The sequence below is a fragment of the Cupressus sempervirens genome, chromosome 1 (genome assembly GCF_028749045.1).
Source record: "Cupressus sempervirens isolate cs-2001-9-10 chromosome 1, ASM2874904v1, whole genome shotgun sequence".
Classification (NCBI taxonomy): domain Eukaryota; kingdom Viridiplantae; phylum Streptophyta; class Pinopsida; order Cupressales; family Cupressaceae; genus Cupressus; species Cupressus sempervirens.
In genome coordinates, this window is record NC_143118.1 from 444,312,038 (window position 1) to 444,330,290 (window position 18,253).

Consider the following 18,253-nt stretch of genomic DNA (forward strand, 5'->3'; position numbering starts at 1 on the left):
CGCTGCTGCCGCAAGCAGCAGTACAACTGCTGCTGCACGCAGCAGGGTACCTACTGTCACAGGTACCAGGCCGGCGAGCCTTTAAACACGCCGAAATTTATATATTTTTATATTTTGTCTTTTTTGTATAAATTTTAATGCGTTTTAAAATGTATTTAATAAATGTGATTTAATAATGTTTTATTAAATGATCTTTATTAATATTTAATAATTTAAATATTAATATATTTTAATGTAGTTTTCATAATTATTAATAGTTTTTAGTTAAATATTAATAAATTGATAATCAATGAAGATTTTAATATAAGTATTTAAATGAACAATTATTGATTAATTTAATTAATATTAGCTTAATTAAAGTTAATTAATAATGGACATTATTTGTTAAAATTGTAAAAATAGATTATTGATTTAATGGAAGATATTAATGAGGGTTTAATGATTTTAATAAAGTCGATTTTGTTTTATTTAAAATCATTAAGGATTGTTTTTATAACATAAATAAATAAATGATTATCCTTAGCTTAGTTATAAGGTAATTGAACAATCATTTAAATATAGAAATGGGTTAGTTAAAAAGGAATGATTGCGAAAACTTATTACCTCGAACATGTGTTTAACTGAAAATGAAACCTTATGTTCAACTTAACTACGTGAGTTCGATTAAGCCAAACATGAAACTTACTCTGAGTATCTGTATAGTTTTACTTGTACTTCCTATGCTTGAGATTTTGGCATTTTTTAGATGTCGACCAGTCTAGGGTGTACACCAGAGGTTTTGTGAGATTTATTTTATACTATTGATGTGATTGGATGTCATGATGTGTTTTGACATTCATATTGGAGATTATATTTATGAGTTTTATTTGTGGAGCTTTTATGTGTACTTGGGTTTGGAGAACCAATTTGTTATCAGGTTACCTGTTAAGGAACCAAGTTTGATCTTTATGGGTGTTGTGGTATGGGACACAACTGTGTTTTTATGTGCTTAGGAGAGGTTGTCTAGGTACGTGACTTGGGAGTGGCTTGCATAGGGGTCCGAGACCCAAAGTGGTCAGTGCCAGGGTAACCTAATGCAAGTTATGTAATAAGTGATAATCTAGTAATTAAAATTTATGGGGGGAAAACACACTAAGAAGATAAGTTAGAGATTTTTGATCTACCCATGCCTTTAGTGCTTGTATAGACTAAGGATGGGAATGAGATGAGTGCCTCGTCTTCTTGAGAGGACTTTCTAGTTTTCCATATGTGTGATGTTGAGGGTCCGGGGTTCAGAGTAACCAGTCCTGGGTAACTCAACGCTTGAGGGTCCGCGGTCTATTAAGAGATCAGTCCAGGGTAACTCAAGCAGCCATGTGATGACACTCCCTAGTATGTAGCCTGAGTCTCCTCTGTAGAATTTGTGTACCTCTGGTGGTGTATCTATTGTTGGATGTGTTTATTGTGGTTACTTACTTTCATTGATGATGATTGGTGTTTCATTATGTTGTACTTTTGACGTGTGGCTTTTGACTTGAGGTGGTTATCTTTCGTTGACTTTATCTTATGATCTTGGTATTTGGTTTATACTTGGTTTGTGTATGATGTTTGGTTATGTGATGTTGGTATTGGATTGAGTGTTCTTTCTTTCTAGTTTATTTTATCTTCTTGAGTAGTATGTGTTACCTTTGAGGTAGTTTTGGCTAGTAGGTATTCCATGCCTAGGAATGTTTTATGTTTGATAGCCGTTTGTGGATCGTTCATTATCTTCCCTGCACGGTGGGAGTGGAAGCCTGACTAGGTAACCACGTGGTCGGGAGGTAGTGTCTTCTTACCATTTGGGTTCCCCTTCACATTGCCAGCTGTTGGATGTTCGTTGCAGAAGATGTACCTTTATCATTCTTATTTCTTATCTTAGAGACTTCTTTTCTGATGATGTATATATGTTATCATATATCCGATGTATTATATCTATTCTCACATACCCTGCGACATGTGCAGTGGATGTTATTTAGTGGATGTACTTTCATTGTATTAGTTATACTTATGCATTTCCTTATGCGATTATGTATCTGTTATTTCTTTATGATCTTGAGACATTGTACTTGGAACTTAAACTAATTAATTTAAAATTATTAAATGTGACTCAATGTAAAGGAACTCTTGAGGAATTGAAACTGTATCTATATTTACATATGTGTATTTGATGTGTATGTTCATATTGCTTCCGCATTAATGTTATCTTGATGTTGTTTAAACTTTTAAAAAAAAATAGTTCAGTAAACATTGTAACACGTTAGGTTTATTTCTCTTGGGTTCCCGAGCGGGGCGTTACAAACTTTTTTTTTAAAAAATGTCTAATGTAAATCATAGGGAAGGTATCTTTAAGATTGGATGTAGGTTGAAAAGTTTTAAATGTGATCTTTCTCTCATTATTTAATTTGACTATTTCTGAGATTTTTCCTTCAAATCTAAAATGTTTCAATTCATAGATGGAGTTATTTGAAATTAACTTAAAATAGAATTGAATTCCTAATTTTAATTTTTAATGTTGACAAAAAAATTAACATTATTGCAATATTTATAAGAGGCATCTATTCCTATCAAATTCCCAATTGAAAATCCAAATTTCCTAAGAATCTCTACATGCATAAGTTTAGGAGGGAGTGATTGAATGGATATCCAAGTTGGTATAAGGAAGTTTAATTGTTATTCCTTACAATCTAGAATCCATTCAAAGAATTTAACAACATATCCTTTAAAATAGCAATCAGAGACAAAGAAGAAATCTTTTTTAACACATTCATCACTGCAATGTATGTATACCAATCTATCTAAATGGTGAGATATACTTACTTGATTTTTGCAGAAATCCTTTAATTAGTTAATGAGATTGATCATCTCTTGTCGTCGCCCATTCCAAAATGCAAAAATACCAACATTCTTACATTCTTGCTAGTGATCTTCGCTATCCTGATTTCTAATAATAAAGATTTATTCTTCAAGTTTATTATTGAAGGGAGAGCCGTGGGTTGATGGGGGGATGAGTAGAAGACATGGTGCTACCAATCCTACGTTGGGGGGAATATATGAATTAGAAGGTTTATGGGGAGTTTTGGGATTAGAATTTTCACTTTTTTGAAGATTTTCTCCACACAAATTGAGGGGTCTCATAACAGGTTCATATAGAAATCCTATTTGCTGGGAATACAGAGGTAATCTATTTTGGCCTGCATACTTATTTTGGTTAAAGAAAAAGATTTGTTTGTCTAAGCTTTCAGTGGAGCAAATGATATTAGGGAAAAAGCCTTTTGCAATAGAGGTGTTACCTAATTTGGGGAAATCATCTCTTTTTTGAGAAAAAATCAAGGCTTACTTGCCTTAACATGTGCCACTGAGAACTGGAGTGTGCTGCCCTAGTTTATTTCCAATTTAGATCTCTCTCTGTTATTCTTATTGAATTTTGCCACTGGTTGAAACCCTAACCTTTTTGTTGATTCCAGTTGATATTTCTTGAATGTGAGAACTTGACTTTTTATTACTAATCTACTGATCGTGATTCACTTGCGGTGTAATATTATGTTCGAAATCACTGTGCCTAGTTAGGGCCTCAAAGGAATTCGATGTTTTTACCGCAAACCTTAAATCTATAGAATGAGGAGGAGGATTGATGTAGTGATTCCAAAACTTCTCTGTTTCTCTACAAGGTCTGTGATGGATTCTGTGGCTTATGCCCTGGATGATTACAAAGCGCTTGCAAACTATGTTTTGGGCTATTTACCACACTTGTTGATTTCTTCACAGGTCGACCATGTCTACTTTGCTGTTTGTTATTGATCGCTAATTTTGTAAGTTGTGAAAAATTTGCTCTGACTTCCTTTTTTTTATTAATGGCATTGGGTTCACAAATTTTATTTTTAAAACACGAATATACTTCTAATTCCATTGCTTTTTTATATGATGTTAAATAATATATTACCAAATTAAAATTTAATTCTATTATTATAATATATTATAAGATAATAATTATTGAAATGATTACAATTTCTAATATTAATTTATTATTTCTAAGGAATTAGTTAGAAAATTAGTTATGTTGTTATGATATTATTTAGTTAAGATAAATTATTATAATATATATTGTTAATTTTTTTCTAGCTATTTATACATATAGAAGTTATATAATATCGTTATAAATTTAAATTTCAATATTATTATTGTATATTATAATATAATACTAATAAAAATAATTCAAACTGATAAAAATTAATATAAATAATCATTAGAAAATTAGATACTACAAATATGTTATTTTTAATTTATTATATCTTATCTTATCTTATCTTATAATCTGTGTAAGAAATGATGAAAATAAAATAAATTATTTTAAAAATTCAATAAAAAAATTTCTTAAGTTTTTATTCCATTAATAAAATCTAACTATACAAAATTTAAAATATAAAAAAAATCTTATAAATTATTTTTAAATACTCTATCTATTTTGCTTGCCATAGATTATAAACCATAGTATGCCTACACTTCTAAATGGGTAGATTGTAATGTCATTCAAACAAACTTTTTACATTTTCATGCTTAGGCGTCAAAACATAAATAAACAAGAGTTCTGTTTGAGCTAGAGTCCCCGCCTCTTGAAAAATCTAAAGAGATTTTGAAAGAAAAACAAATTTCAAATGCATAGATTCATGCAACAAGCTTATCAATCTAAATATGAATGGGTAAGTTTGATTTGGTCAAAAAATAAAGTTGAACTATTTAACTAATTAAATCAAATTTCTATATATTCTTTTGGTTAATACCATAAATGGAGTTCATTTGAGGTAAATATTGGAATATATATAGTATGATTTTTTTTACAAAAATATTAATTTATAATACATTTTTTATTTTTATTTGTAATTAAGAAGAAAATATGCAAGCACACATACTTTAATTTATTAAATCATTTAAAATGTAAACTTAAAGTAAAAATTATCATTTAGAAAGTAAAATATTAAAGTACTTACAAGATTGCTAAATGCACCTATAACATTAGATGTTACCATTTCATTTTAATCCATCACTTTCAGATCTATACACAATTTAAAAATAAAATTGTATGCAATAATTTTGAAAAAAAATATAAAATTAGATTATAAATATAATATTCAAATACATATATTTTTTATTCTTTATTTTCGTTTAGTGTTACTAAATTAGTCTCGTGCTAATAAATATCACTACCGTCTCCATAAAACAATCTCTAACTTCTAACTATTAAATCAAGTAAGTATTGATTTTGAATTCACTATTTTGTAATGTTTGTATATTATGTTACAGAAACATCTACAAAAAACCAGATAATCTAAATTTTTTTGTATGCCCGGAACCCCGATATCCACGTGGATGTTGTTGGTTCACATGACCAATGTATTGCAGTTATTTGTTGCATGTTTCTGATCCATGAATTCCTCTCTAAGACTCTAGCTCAAAGTCCCCTCCTTTTGTTGCACAAATTCTTCCTTGAGCGGTGAACAGGTGGCACCAAGAATAGTGCATATTGGGCTATGAATATGAAATGAGGGATAAATCGCGTCGGTTGAGGCCAATTAATTCGATGGAGAGAATGGTGTCTTTTCCAAGATAGCTTTAGACTGAGCTCTGGTCTAGTCTGCCAACGAGTAGACGATTTGGTAGAAGCCATTTGCATTGCAAATTGGGAGATGGTTTCCATTGTGTGCATTGTAGCCATGGGAGATGGTTTCCCTTGTCAAGGACCAATTTTTGGGTCTGTGGTGGGCTACCCATATAGATTTACGTTTTATTGGAAGGGAGCTCGGTGAGTAATATGGGCGGGAGAGAGGAAAGTGGGGTTGAGTGGAGCAGCAGGGTGACACCATTATTGGACTAGAGATGGTCCTTTTTGGGTTCAGAGGATTTGCATGGAGTGTGGGATGACTGCATTGTTTGAGAGTGGAGAGAGATTAGAGGAGTGTGGAGTTGATTATGTATGGAAATGGAATTGTTATTGGTTGTATGTTTTGCTTCTAGAATGTTTGTTTGTTGTTAAGATTTATAAGGTAAATTTTCTTGAAATTGTGGCATTTTTTCTGATGATGCCTGGAAGCTACTGCTAAAGAGCATTTGGATTTAAATAATTACTTGTTTTTTCATTCCTTCAGCAAGAATGCAATATTGAGTAGACAGATATGGTGGAAGGATGAATTATAATTTTGTGACATGAAATGAAGATTTTGAACTAGCATTCTTTCATCCTATTAATTGAGTTGTGGCTGCTACAACCGATCAGGCAACCCCTCCTTCCTGTTGATTTTTGATCGGAAGCCTTGACAGAAGATGAGTACTATAGAACCAAATTCAGCAATGAAGGGACACTTAAGGACAAGTTTAACTCTGGTCAGGCATTGTGATTTTGAGGCAGGCACGGCTATCATTCTAAAGAAGTTTCTATAATACAATTTCTAATAATTTTTGAAGTTAATAAATTAATATTACCTCTAGAAAAATAGGGATGAACCAATAAAAAATTAGGAATTAATGATTAAAAATTAATTTAAAAATAAATCTTTTTTGAAACATTAGTAACAATAAGGTGATTGTGGTCATAAATTAATTATGGACCACAATTAGGAACATTAGTTCCCTGCATTATAAGGCAAGGACTAACAAGTGATAATAAATAATAATGATGTAAATGAATACAAAGAATGAAAATGGAATAAAAGAAGGGGTAAGAAGGAATAACAAGTGCCACATAGTGGCATGTACTTGTCGTAAAATAATTGAAATAACTGTTGAATATTATAATAATTAATCATAGATAAAAAAATAGAGAAATAATAATATTTTTTTCATTATATAATATATAATTTTAATATTATAAAATGGATTGTAAAACAACAAATTTTAAAATAATATTTTATTATAAATTTAATTTGAATTGAGTTGTGATGTTTTTGGTAAAATAAGAAAATATTTATAAATGAATTTAAGAAATAGATTATATTCATTAAATGGCAAAGTTGAAATAGAGAAATAAAATTTCAAAATATAATATAATTTATGTCATTGAGAAGAATTAAATATCTTAATTAAAATAAAGCACATATTAATTGAAACATTGAAGAAAAAATTAGATAAATAGTTTGTAAAATATTTAAATTTGATCTTAAATCCTAAAATCTTGCCTGAAAAGATGCTTATGGAGTATGGCTCCGAAAAAAGGGGTCTTATAAGACCAAATTGATTGAGCCAATCATAATTAAGAAATGTAATTAAAAGAAACACTTGTTTATTGGTCGATGAGTGCAAAACTATTGATTAATTGAATTGAACTGAATGCAACAGTACATTGCCTACGACAAGTACAATAATAATGCTTCACGAGCCACTTGTAATGAGATGAAGCTATCTAAAATTAAAATAGAATTAAATTTAATTATTTTCAAGAATTTGAAAATAAAAAGTCTTTGAATAATGCACACAAAGATGGAAATAGTGATCTCCTATGATTTTTGTAGGTGGATGAATAAGATTTTCTGGTTATATTTATATTCATGTGCAATGAAAACCCACAAGATGTTAAGGAAAGGAATCACAAACATAAGCTAGAATTGAGATGAAATAGAGGAAAATAGATTTAAAAATTTAGAATGACATTTAATTTATGTGTTTTCTTATTATACAACACTTTACTCTATATAGAACCACAGGTGAAACAATGTGCTCTTTAATTATTTGACAAATTTTGTATAAAAGGTCTAAATGCATTCAAATTGAAAGACATTAGTAGAACATATTTCTATAGTTCATCTTGCTGTGTAGCTATGAAGATTGCTAATAAAAAATTATAGATTTAAAAGTCTTATTAAATTATAAATAATTTGTATTTTGTAATTAATTTACAATGTAGGAAAGTAAAACCACCCATTTACATAAATATCCCCAAACTTTAAGAAACATTTGAATTTTAGAACCTTTATTTATGTAATTAAATATAGTAATTTTTTAATTTATCGACATAACCAATTTTGTGATACTTTAATAGTATAAATGTTAATTAAATAAAAACTAAATCTTAAAATATATTTATTAAAATAATTATGTATAAAAAATATATATAAATAAATTTAAATTATAATTTATTGAAAGTGATACAATACTATTTTTAGTCCCTGCTTTATAGGCAGGAGATTTATGTTTCCGCCTCGTTTATGTCTATTATTTTGCTTTCCAAAATTGTGAATCTATAGCTCTGACTATAGTAAGAACTAAAATTTATTAATAAATTGAATTTTCTATTATTGAATACTAGTTTTGATTGGCTCTTTATTTTTTTCCTAGTGGTTTTAATCGAGTTTAATAAGAAAATATAGAAATATTTGAAACCATAATAAGTGGACATTAATGTTGAGCCATACAAACGTGGCTTCGTTTGTTGCACAATCTCCCAACTGTTGCACGGTCTCCAAAATGGTAGCAACTTGCTCTCCCTAATTCATAATTAAATTAAATTTTGTATCATTGAATATTATTTTTGATTGGTTGTTTATTATTTCACTAGTTGTTTTGAAATGTGGACATTAATGTTGAACCGGTCCAAACATCTCTTTGTCTATTGCACGATCTCCAAAATGTAGCAACTTCCTCACCCTATTTTATCTTTATTTAGAAGCTTCAAAAAACTACCTCCTCTGCTGTGGACTTGATATATAGTTGTATTTTGGAGGTGGTTATGTACACTTTTTTAAAGAAACTTGTTGTTTTTCTTTTTGCTCGACTTGTGAAAGCTTCCAATTTACAGGTTTGTTGGTTTTTCTCTTTGCTAAGTTTTTAGTTTCCCAGTTTCTTTTCAATGCAACTTTGAAATATTAAAGATCAATAATATCTTGACTGGAAAGAAATTTGATCTTGAATTTTTGATAGACAACTTAAAAAGAAATATAGTTGTCAATTCTGCTCATTCTTTCAATAGATTTTTAGAAACTTTTATTTTGTATTAGAAAGTATGATATGTATTACATTTAAAACATTATGCATTTTTTATTTCTATTGCAAGGGCTTGGCAACACACAGTACATCCAATTGTTACAACTTTCTGTTGCACAAATTAATTAGCTTTCGAATATCATTATAATATAGTTTTGTTCCCATAGTCATTATAATATATAGCTTTTGTCAAATTTTTTTAGAACATGATCCTTTTGATTTCATTTTAAAAGTAAGGTGAGAGAAGTGGAGGAAAGGGGGTCTCACAGATACCCAATATAACCATTTTCCCATACAACTCACGTAGAATATTGCTTTGTGTTCCTACATTTAGCATCGTTGTCTTATCTGAAAGCAGTTCCAACAACATTAAAATATTTTTTTGAAATCAATGGTTCCCAATTTTCAAGGTAGGGGCCCTAGCTTGGTTGCCTAAATCTTCCGTGTTGCAGGGGGTTGGTCACAGGTTCTAGTCTCCCCCGTCCTCGTGGTACTGGTAGGCGTGTCGAGCCAGCGCTACCGATCATGTTAAAAAGTTTACCAGGCACACTTTTTTATTAAAAAAAAAAAAAATGGTTCCCAATTTTCGTTGTCGCCTTTCAGACAAATTTCTTTGGACAGATCCTTTCTACCCTAAAGTTTTGAGTAAATGGAAAAGAAGAATCAGGTATTGAGAATAATAACATCGTATATTGAAAAGACAATTAAGGAAACCTCTGAAACGTCAAGTAAATACTAAATGCAAATAGCAAGATGTTCGTCCTCTATGGTGGTCAATACACATATTTTTGCCATGAGACTCTATATCATTGCTGAAAAACACAATTGTGACTCTTTGGAATTTTTGAATCATTCATCTTCATACAAAAGGCTCTTCAAATCCTCACCAAAAATATGTTACTCTTAAATTTGTGAACCGATCAGCATAGGAGACACTTTGCAGTCTTAAAATACTCAAAATTTGATGTATTCATTTGCACTGCATGGACAACACCGACATATGAGAATGAACTGCGATAAAATTTGATGCCAAATACTGATTATATTATCCATATCCACCCCAATATTTTATCTTCTTGGGAGCGCTACAAAGGAATACAAGAAACAATAATTTTTCACCTTTATCCCATCCTTCATATTATTCTTTATATGATATATTGGAATAATTATATTTATTGACAATGAACTTATAATATGAAATATGTATAGTTATTCATTCCTACTAAAATTTAATATATTATTAGATATTGAATATCTTTGTATATTCATTAAAATGATTGTTATAAGTATTTTATGTCATATATCTATTTATCTATATTGCCATAATTCGGGGACATGATAGATGAGATTATTTTCTGCCATTAGAAAAGAATATATTCAGCTTGAAATTAGGAGTTTGTCAATGTCTTAAAGCTGTAATGATAATAAAAGAATCTCCTTAAATGTCTAAGTTTTCAATATTAAGTCTTGTACATAATTTAGCCTTCAAAGCTTTGGCCATACTGTTAGAAGTCTTCTTCATGGGGATGGAGAAGGGGGCTATTTCTTGTCCTCTCTAATTGTGAAAAAGGCAAACCAGACCATCTTTTCTTGTGCTGGCTCTCTAATCCCTATCAAAGTTTAGTTTGAAATGCCCTTCCTTTAGAGGCTCCCATCTACAATCCTTCCTAGCCCTGACTGATTGTCTTTACCCAAGCCTATGTATAAAGGTAGTTTCAAGCTCTCCCAGTTATTATGCATTATACCATCCCACCAAGACATATTTGCTTCCTTTTGTGGGTGGTTGTGAATACTCCTATTCAGAGTCAATGGCATTAATGTTGTTGAATATTTCTCGGGTGGCATTTGTTTTTTCCGAAAAAAGGAACCATCCCATCTTTCCACATAACCATTTCCAAGAGAAGTTGAAGTATTCACAATTTATAAGTATGTGATCTAACTGTGTCTTAATCTTTTTATCGCAATAAAAATCTTCTAGATCCTTTATGTACCCTTTTGGTGAGCTTGTGAGGTCTAAGAATAAATTTCTTGGAGCTCTCCATGTATAAAGGCACACTTTGGGTAGATGATCTCTATGACAGTGTAAGTGGTATGGTATGAATGATATATATTTCAATATAACTGTTTTGATGTATACTGCTAACTCTGATATTATTTTGAAGCTGAAACTCTGATGTAACTATTCCCTTCATATCTGATATTCAATAGAAAAAGCAATATAAATTGAATCACTCACACATTAATCTAGGAAAACTCTCAAATCAAAGTTGAAATCAATTATTTTTTATGTTCAGTTTTTTTCATGTGATGTTGCCGACTTTTACTTCTTCTATCATTTCTTTGGATTGCAAATTTATAGCATTTCATATCATTTCTTTGGATTGTAAGTTTATAAGATCTCATAGCAGGTAGATAAAAAATTGCTGCATACATACAAGTCTAGTAACAAGTTTACGATTCAAAGGCTTCTTTCAATGAAGCATGTGAGTGGGAAAGGGAACAGAGTGGGAAATTCAAATGCTAATGTAGAGGGAGATTCTCAGGGGGACAAGGAAGATGATGGGTAAATGCTTGGAACTATTTCCTGTTCTTGTTCAAAGGTCTTCCATTACCATTTTGAGGTTGTTATGTTGCAAGGGCACCATTTTGGGACTGATCTCATCATGGATTCAGTTGGCTACACTGCTTGCTTTGTTGCTTTTTCTCGTGTATGTTGAATCTATAAACATAATTACAAATACACAAAACTAAATCATTCAGTAGGCGGGGACTCTAGCTCCCACTGAGCTCTTGTTAATATTGTATCCCAATAAGTTCAATTCAAGGATAAACACTTTGTAATGAATATATAAAGTAAAACTAAATAAAATAATATTTTACTTTTAATGTTGGAAAATAAAGTAAACATCTAATGAATATATAATTAAAAGTAAAATAAAATAATATTTTACTTTTTTAATGTGAAATAAAAAATTGTTTGAATATAATTTTTAGAGGGCATAATTTTTTGAAAGCGACATAGATAGGACATAACAAAGATATTAATATAAAATTTGAAATATTTTTTATTATAATTTCAAGGCAAAAATAAATTGGCACAACTATACCATGGCCCGTACATGACACGGCATAAAATGCCAAATATTTCAAATATTAAAAATGTAAACTATAGTCTATAATCAAAAGTTTTCGTTGGACATTGTGAACAAGAAATTGGGCAGCCCCAATGGTACGAAAAATATCTGAATACTTCACTAGCACTATTAAAAGTGCTCTCTATAGTATTCCACTGAAAAGGAAAAGTACAATGTATTTAATACAAATTAACTTCGAAGAAGGGCTGGAAAAATATTCGTATTTTTCCTAATTTTTGTTGTGAAATTTTTTTTTCCCTCCTTGCCTTTTTCAGTGAGGATCAATAAAAACTTAGAAAAATACCTTTTTAAAAAAGTCATAAACTTTATAATAAACTTTATAAATATAAAAATTCTTAATTCTAATTAGTTAGACTAATTGAATTTTAGCATCTAAACAGATGCAATAGTATTCGTGCCAACAACAGAACGAATAATATATTTAAATTATTTCATTGGTGGATGCACAAATTCCAAGTCTTCCAAAGTTCAGTTTCATCTTAATTATGGCAGACGAAATGAAAGGTGAGCAGATGACAACAGCATAGAGCCTAACAAATACTAAATGAGGTTCATTTATTATTCTTATATATGTTGAGCAACACCGCATTAAATTTTTCTGATTTTTAACTATCTAAAATTCAAATAAACCCCAGGAAATTTCTGATTGTCCAATCCAAAATACGGAATTAACCTAATACATTATAATTGATTTTAATAATCAAACTTTAGAAAGTTTCAAATTACGCATTATTTTTCTTCCCAATCATGTGAGACAAAGTGGAACCTAATAATACATAATAATTATCATTAAACAAAAAAATTAAATTAGATAATACTTAAGATTATTTAATAATTAAGTAACCAATATTTGTTCTCTTTTAATGGATACTCCACACCTCTCCATGTATACCCTCAATTAAAAGAACTGAGGGCCTGGCTAGATAATTTTCGCCCTTAAAATAGTCACACTTATTAAAACGTGCTGACAATAGCTGGCTGCAGAGTCTAGCCGTGGACAAATACTGTGCGTCTATTGACTGATAGGATGAAGATGTTCTCACCTGGGATCATAGTAGGCAAGTACGACAAGAATGGTGGCGTTCTGTTTGTTAGTAGAGCTAACTGATTCATTCAAGACAACACAATGTATCTACTCTTCGTCATCCACCCTGCGAATGATCTCCTACAGAGCTCAAAATGGCAGCTCTTCCCGCCTTGAATTTGCATTGCCCACAGCACACAATTCCCAAACCCTCAAACATCAAAGTCCCAAGAAGGCTTGCTATCAAATGCAGCGACGACAATCCCTACGGAAAGTGGAGGGGTAAAATCCCCGGAGATGGAATGATGCATAGTTCAGAACTCAGCGCATTGTTCCCCGAGAATGCATATCTTATCAATAATAATTTCGTCCCGCCGCCTCGGCCTCGCAGAATAATTCTTGTGAGGCACGGGCAGAGCGAAGGCAATGTCGATGAGAGCGCGTATACTCGAATTCCCGATTCGAAAATAGCTTTAACAGAGCAAGGATGGCATGAAGCCGTGGAGACAGGGAACAGGATTCGAGAATTGGTGGGGAGGGATGGTGCTGACGACTGGCAGGTATATTTTTATGTGTCGCCCTACAAGCGCACTCTTCAGACTCTCAGAGGAATCGGCATGGCATTCGAGCGCCGAAGAATTGCTGGAGTCAGGGAAGAGCCTAGGTTACGAGAGCAGGATTTTGGTAAGTAACTTTTGTTGTCAATTAGTTGTTCAAAGAATCCCTGGCTGCTGAGATGAATATTCAGCAAAAGGTCTAAGAATGCTGCTGAAATCAATGAGAAACTTTTGTCTATCCGGTGAAAGGGTTTTCTGTCTAGCCCTCTACGCTGTACCAAAAACCATTTTTTTAACGAGTCCTTGGCCTTAACCTATGTTACGAGGGGCATCAAACAGTTGGCGAGTTCATGAGTGGTGTAACTCTACCATGAGATTCACCTAGGACTTGAACCTAGCCTTCTTCATGCTTTAAATACCATATCTAAACCATTCAGGTTACCTAAGGCCTGAACATAGTCTAATCCCAGGACTCACTGTAGCCTTATTTATGCTATGAGAGGCTTATCTGAGCCACCCAATTTGCACAGGACATTCACATGGCCTCTTCCTCACCCATTCGCACTCGGGCAATTAATTCTGAATATAGGTCTTAGTGTTAATATACGTTTGTCAGCTGCTAGTTGCCACAAAACCATACTGGTGTTCAATGTAGTAGATCATAATGGTCCGCACGTTTATTAAATAGTCTAGGTAGAGTGGGAAGGTGCTGTCTACGGGGCAACATATATGCACCATTATTCAATGGAAGTATAAAAGACTTCCACTATTTAACACTTGGGAGGAGTGCATATATGTTGCCCCGTATCCACTAGCGAGCGGGATGTAGGTAAATGGATGCAATTTTGAAATAGCGCACGAGCATATTAACACGAGTGCTACTATCGTGCATTTGAACAGACTAACTTGTAGTTGAGGGTAAGGTTCGAGTCCTTGAATTCTAGTTTCCTTGTGACAGTGATCTTTGAGTAGGTCAAATATTGCACTGCTTGTATTCCTACATAAATTTTAGAAGCTCCAATTTATGGAAGACTGTAGAATTTGTCATAAATGTAAAACTTTCACTTGATGGTCCTAAAAGTTTCAGAAAGTTGTTTTAACAAAAGAGCATTAAGAAAGACGATTAAACAAGGAAAGAGAATAAGCAGGGCATGAAAATAATGTATAGCACAAGATTCACCTATAAAAACCCAATCTTGGCGAAAATTCCAGAAGAGTGGGGTCAAATCCCCTTCATTCATCTTTTCCAAATGCTGATTAAAAGGCTTCTATGATTCCTTGAGGCCTTCACAGGCATCTTACAATGTAAATTGACATCCAAATACATGCAACAAAAAATCATAGCCCTTAGATGTTCCAACTGTATTAAGCTCTTAGACTAGTCTCCATTACACATTTACAGCCCAAAAAGATGAAGGCAACCTCATTTAAATTTACAAAAGGCTTGTTATAGCTTGTCCATTGATATGATAGAAATTCGAAGAAGCCAAATGTTCCCATAAGCTCCAATTAACACCCTTCTTTGTTCGAGGCTATTCAATACTCGTGCATCTTTTGAGTTTGGAGGATGGTTTCAACCATAATGGAATATGTTTGCCCGTAGAGTGTTCGATATGAAGAAATTTTACTACAATCATGTTGACATTTTCTAATTGTTGGCAAGTTCTCCCAATTGTTTGGATTACTCAAGGGGCTTCTCTTCAATTGTTCCTGTAACAAATGGATTTTCATTACAAAATAAAGGCGAACTAGAAGGAGTTTTCCTCAACAAATAATTGAACAAATATATTGAATTCCTTTTCATGGGACATTAACTGCTTTTAACTACCAACGATTAATTGAAATAACAAAGCTCAATTGAAATAATTCTATCAAATCATTATGTAATATCAAATATGAATCTACGATTACACAAGTAGAAATATTAAATAATTAAAAAAAAGAGCAAATAAAAAAGAAATAATTACCTCGCTGCAATAAATGGAATGTTGCAAAAGTACCAAAACTTGCAAATTTGTTTTCTGACAGCATCATGAATCTCCTTGTTCAAACTACCCATGCTCTCAAGCGAGGGTTGTGAGCCAGGAGTAGTGTGTGGCACAAAGTAATTATCCAATTTGGACTTCTGCACTCTAGGCTGAAATATAATATGCCCAGGCTCAGTATAAGAATGACTAGCACTAGGACAAGCACTGAGACTAGCAGTAGCAGTAGCACTAGCACTAGGACGAAAGGGAGGCCTAGAAGAACCCTCTCCAATGTAACCTACGGATGCGGATGCAGATGTAGGTGAGGGCGCATGGGAGCCAATAGCACCTAATTGTTCAAGTTGTCTTTTCTTATTTAACTTCTCTTGTTCCAAAGCCTCTAATGTCATATGACATTTTCTTTTTGCCTTAGCGGTTTGTTTAGTGCACGGGGTAATATCATGTCTAGGTATGCCTGCAATATGATATTTGAATCTATAGATGCCACCCGAGTTGATTTCTTTACAAAAGAAACATTTTGGTTGATATTCTGTTCTTCCAAGAAATTTCTTCAGTATAGATCCAAGCCTCATCCTTTTTAGGCATTATGGAAAGTGAAAGCTAAGGCTGCTGCAATAAGAAAAATCCATTACAAACTTAAACTAAAAAAAAAACCGCAAACCCTACATTATTTTTGAGCAAATTGTACAATGTAAAATCAAATAGATGTTTGCAATTTGTTATAAAAACCAATTGTAGGGTTTGAAAGATTGCACCTTGCAATTTAGTAAAAAAAGTGTAGAAACTAAAAGACATTCAAGATTTATAAATGAAAACTTAAAAAAATTGACAAAAGAATGAAAAATAAACTAACACACAAAAAACAATCAATACTTACCTCTTACAAATGAGTTGAGGAGAGTTGCGATTGGCTCCTTAAAGCTCCAAATGCAATCTTATGGCCTCCCAAAACGAATTCTTGATCTCCTTGATGCTCTTCTTTCTTGCTGTTTGCAACCTTATGGTTTTTCTTTTCTCTTCTTCTCTCTCACTTTTCCTCTCTTCTTCTCATACTAAACAATTAGAAGGCCCTGTAGGGTTATAAGAAAGAGGAAAGACACAATAAAACATAAAAAAAGTGTTTTATTTTTTATGTTTTTAAGTTGCCAATTCTTGCTTGCCGCAGTTGATTTCACGTGCTGGTTTCTGGCAATTCATGGCGATTTTTGCATCAATCATGATTCGGGTTATTGATGCTATTTTTGCCCCAAAAATCGCATAGCCAATTGAACGAATCACCAAAAATCGCCTAGGCTTAGTCAGATTGCCAAATTGTCTGAATCACTGGAATCACGACGATTCACGTTACTCTGACTGAAACAATGATTAACTGTAATAACAATTAACTCAATTAACTATAACAATGATCAGTTTATAATAACTGAAATAATGATTTACCATCTTTCCATACATATAAGTAAAGTGAATGCTTAACATGAAAAAGAAAGAAGAACATACAAGAAATATCTGGTGAGTCTTTAATTGGTTGTGCAAGACTCGGCTTTCGGTAAGAGGAGAAGCATTGATTTAGGCTTAACCTCCCAACTTCGGACCATATTTATCCCCACACAATCTATTGAATAGAAAAACCCTCCCTACCTTGGGATCAAGCTTGGGATACTTTTAGTCCAACCACTTGAGCATTTCGGTGTTTAGAATGTCCGCACAGTTATGGACGGGCATGTCTAAATAACTGACTCTACTAATATCAAGTGATCATAGATGGAAAACATGCCTTAAGACGACCTTGGCCAAGGTTTTCTGATGGGTTCAATGACCCAATCACCACTGCTTGACTTGACAACAGGGGAACAATAATATGGACGAACATGAGCTATTAAATGAAATTAATTTAGATTTATTGTATCATGTTTGACTTTTATTTCCATGTCATTGTAGATTTCATCTCACCTCTTCACCTTTTCCATGGCTATACAGCCGGTGAGTCCTAGGTGTTCGAATCTCAGAGCAATCGGCTCTGTCCGTTGATCCTCAACTGATTCATTAATATTATATGTTTTCAGCTTATCACAATCTCTGATTTGAAGAATGTGTTCTTAAAGACCTATACAAAAATATCATTTGATCTCGACTTTCAGTGGCATAAATAAATTATGATTTCATAACATGGTTACTTGTCTTATTTGCCATAAACAACTCTAACTTAGAGAACGTCTGACCTATGATATTAAGCAAGATGATTTGCATCATGATGTAAACTGTAGCTTACTACTATATAAATTGGAATGATGTAACAACTGATAAAGAAAACATATTGCAATGCTTGGATATTTGGATAACCACATAACCTAGTATAATCTAGGAAAAGAATGGAGTTCTATTGGATGCTAACAATCCGCCTCACTCTTTACAGGAGAGAACTTGAATGCTAATTCCTTGTATGATTATTGTTCACAATTTCAGTAGAACATCAGTATAATAGAGAAATCGTGGAAGGGAAATAATGCAATGGTTACTAAGTGGTTCACGGTAGAGATATCGGGT

General features: G+C 32.3%; 1 protein-coding gene across 1 annotated transcript in view; it reads left to right on the forward strand.

Moving 5' to 3' along the window:
* The first annotated feature begins 13,028 nt into the window (after positions 1-13,028).
* The window catches only part of LOC149578211 (phosphoglycerate mutase-like protein AT74H), a 54,323-nt gene continuing 49,098 nt past the window's right edge, over positions 13,029-18,253 (forward strand). The window contains exon 1 of the mRNA XM_089827808.1: positions 13,029-13,848. Within this exon, the coding sequence (XP_089683934.1) occupies positions 13,320-13,848 (529 nt within the window). The 5' untranslated portion in view covers positions 13,029-13,319. The remainder of the gene's footprint in view (positions 13,849-18,253) is intronic.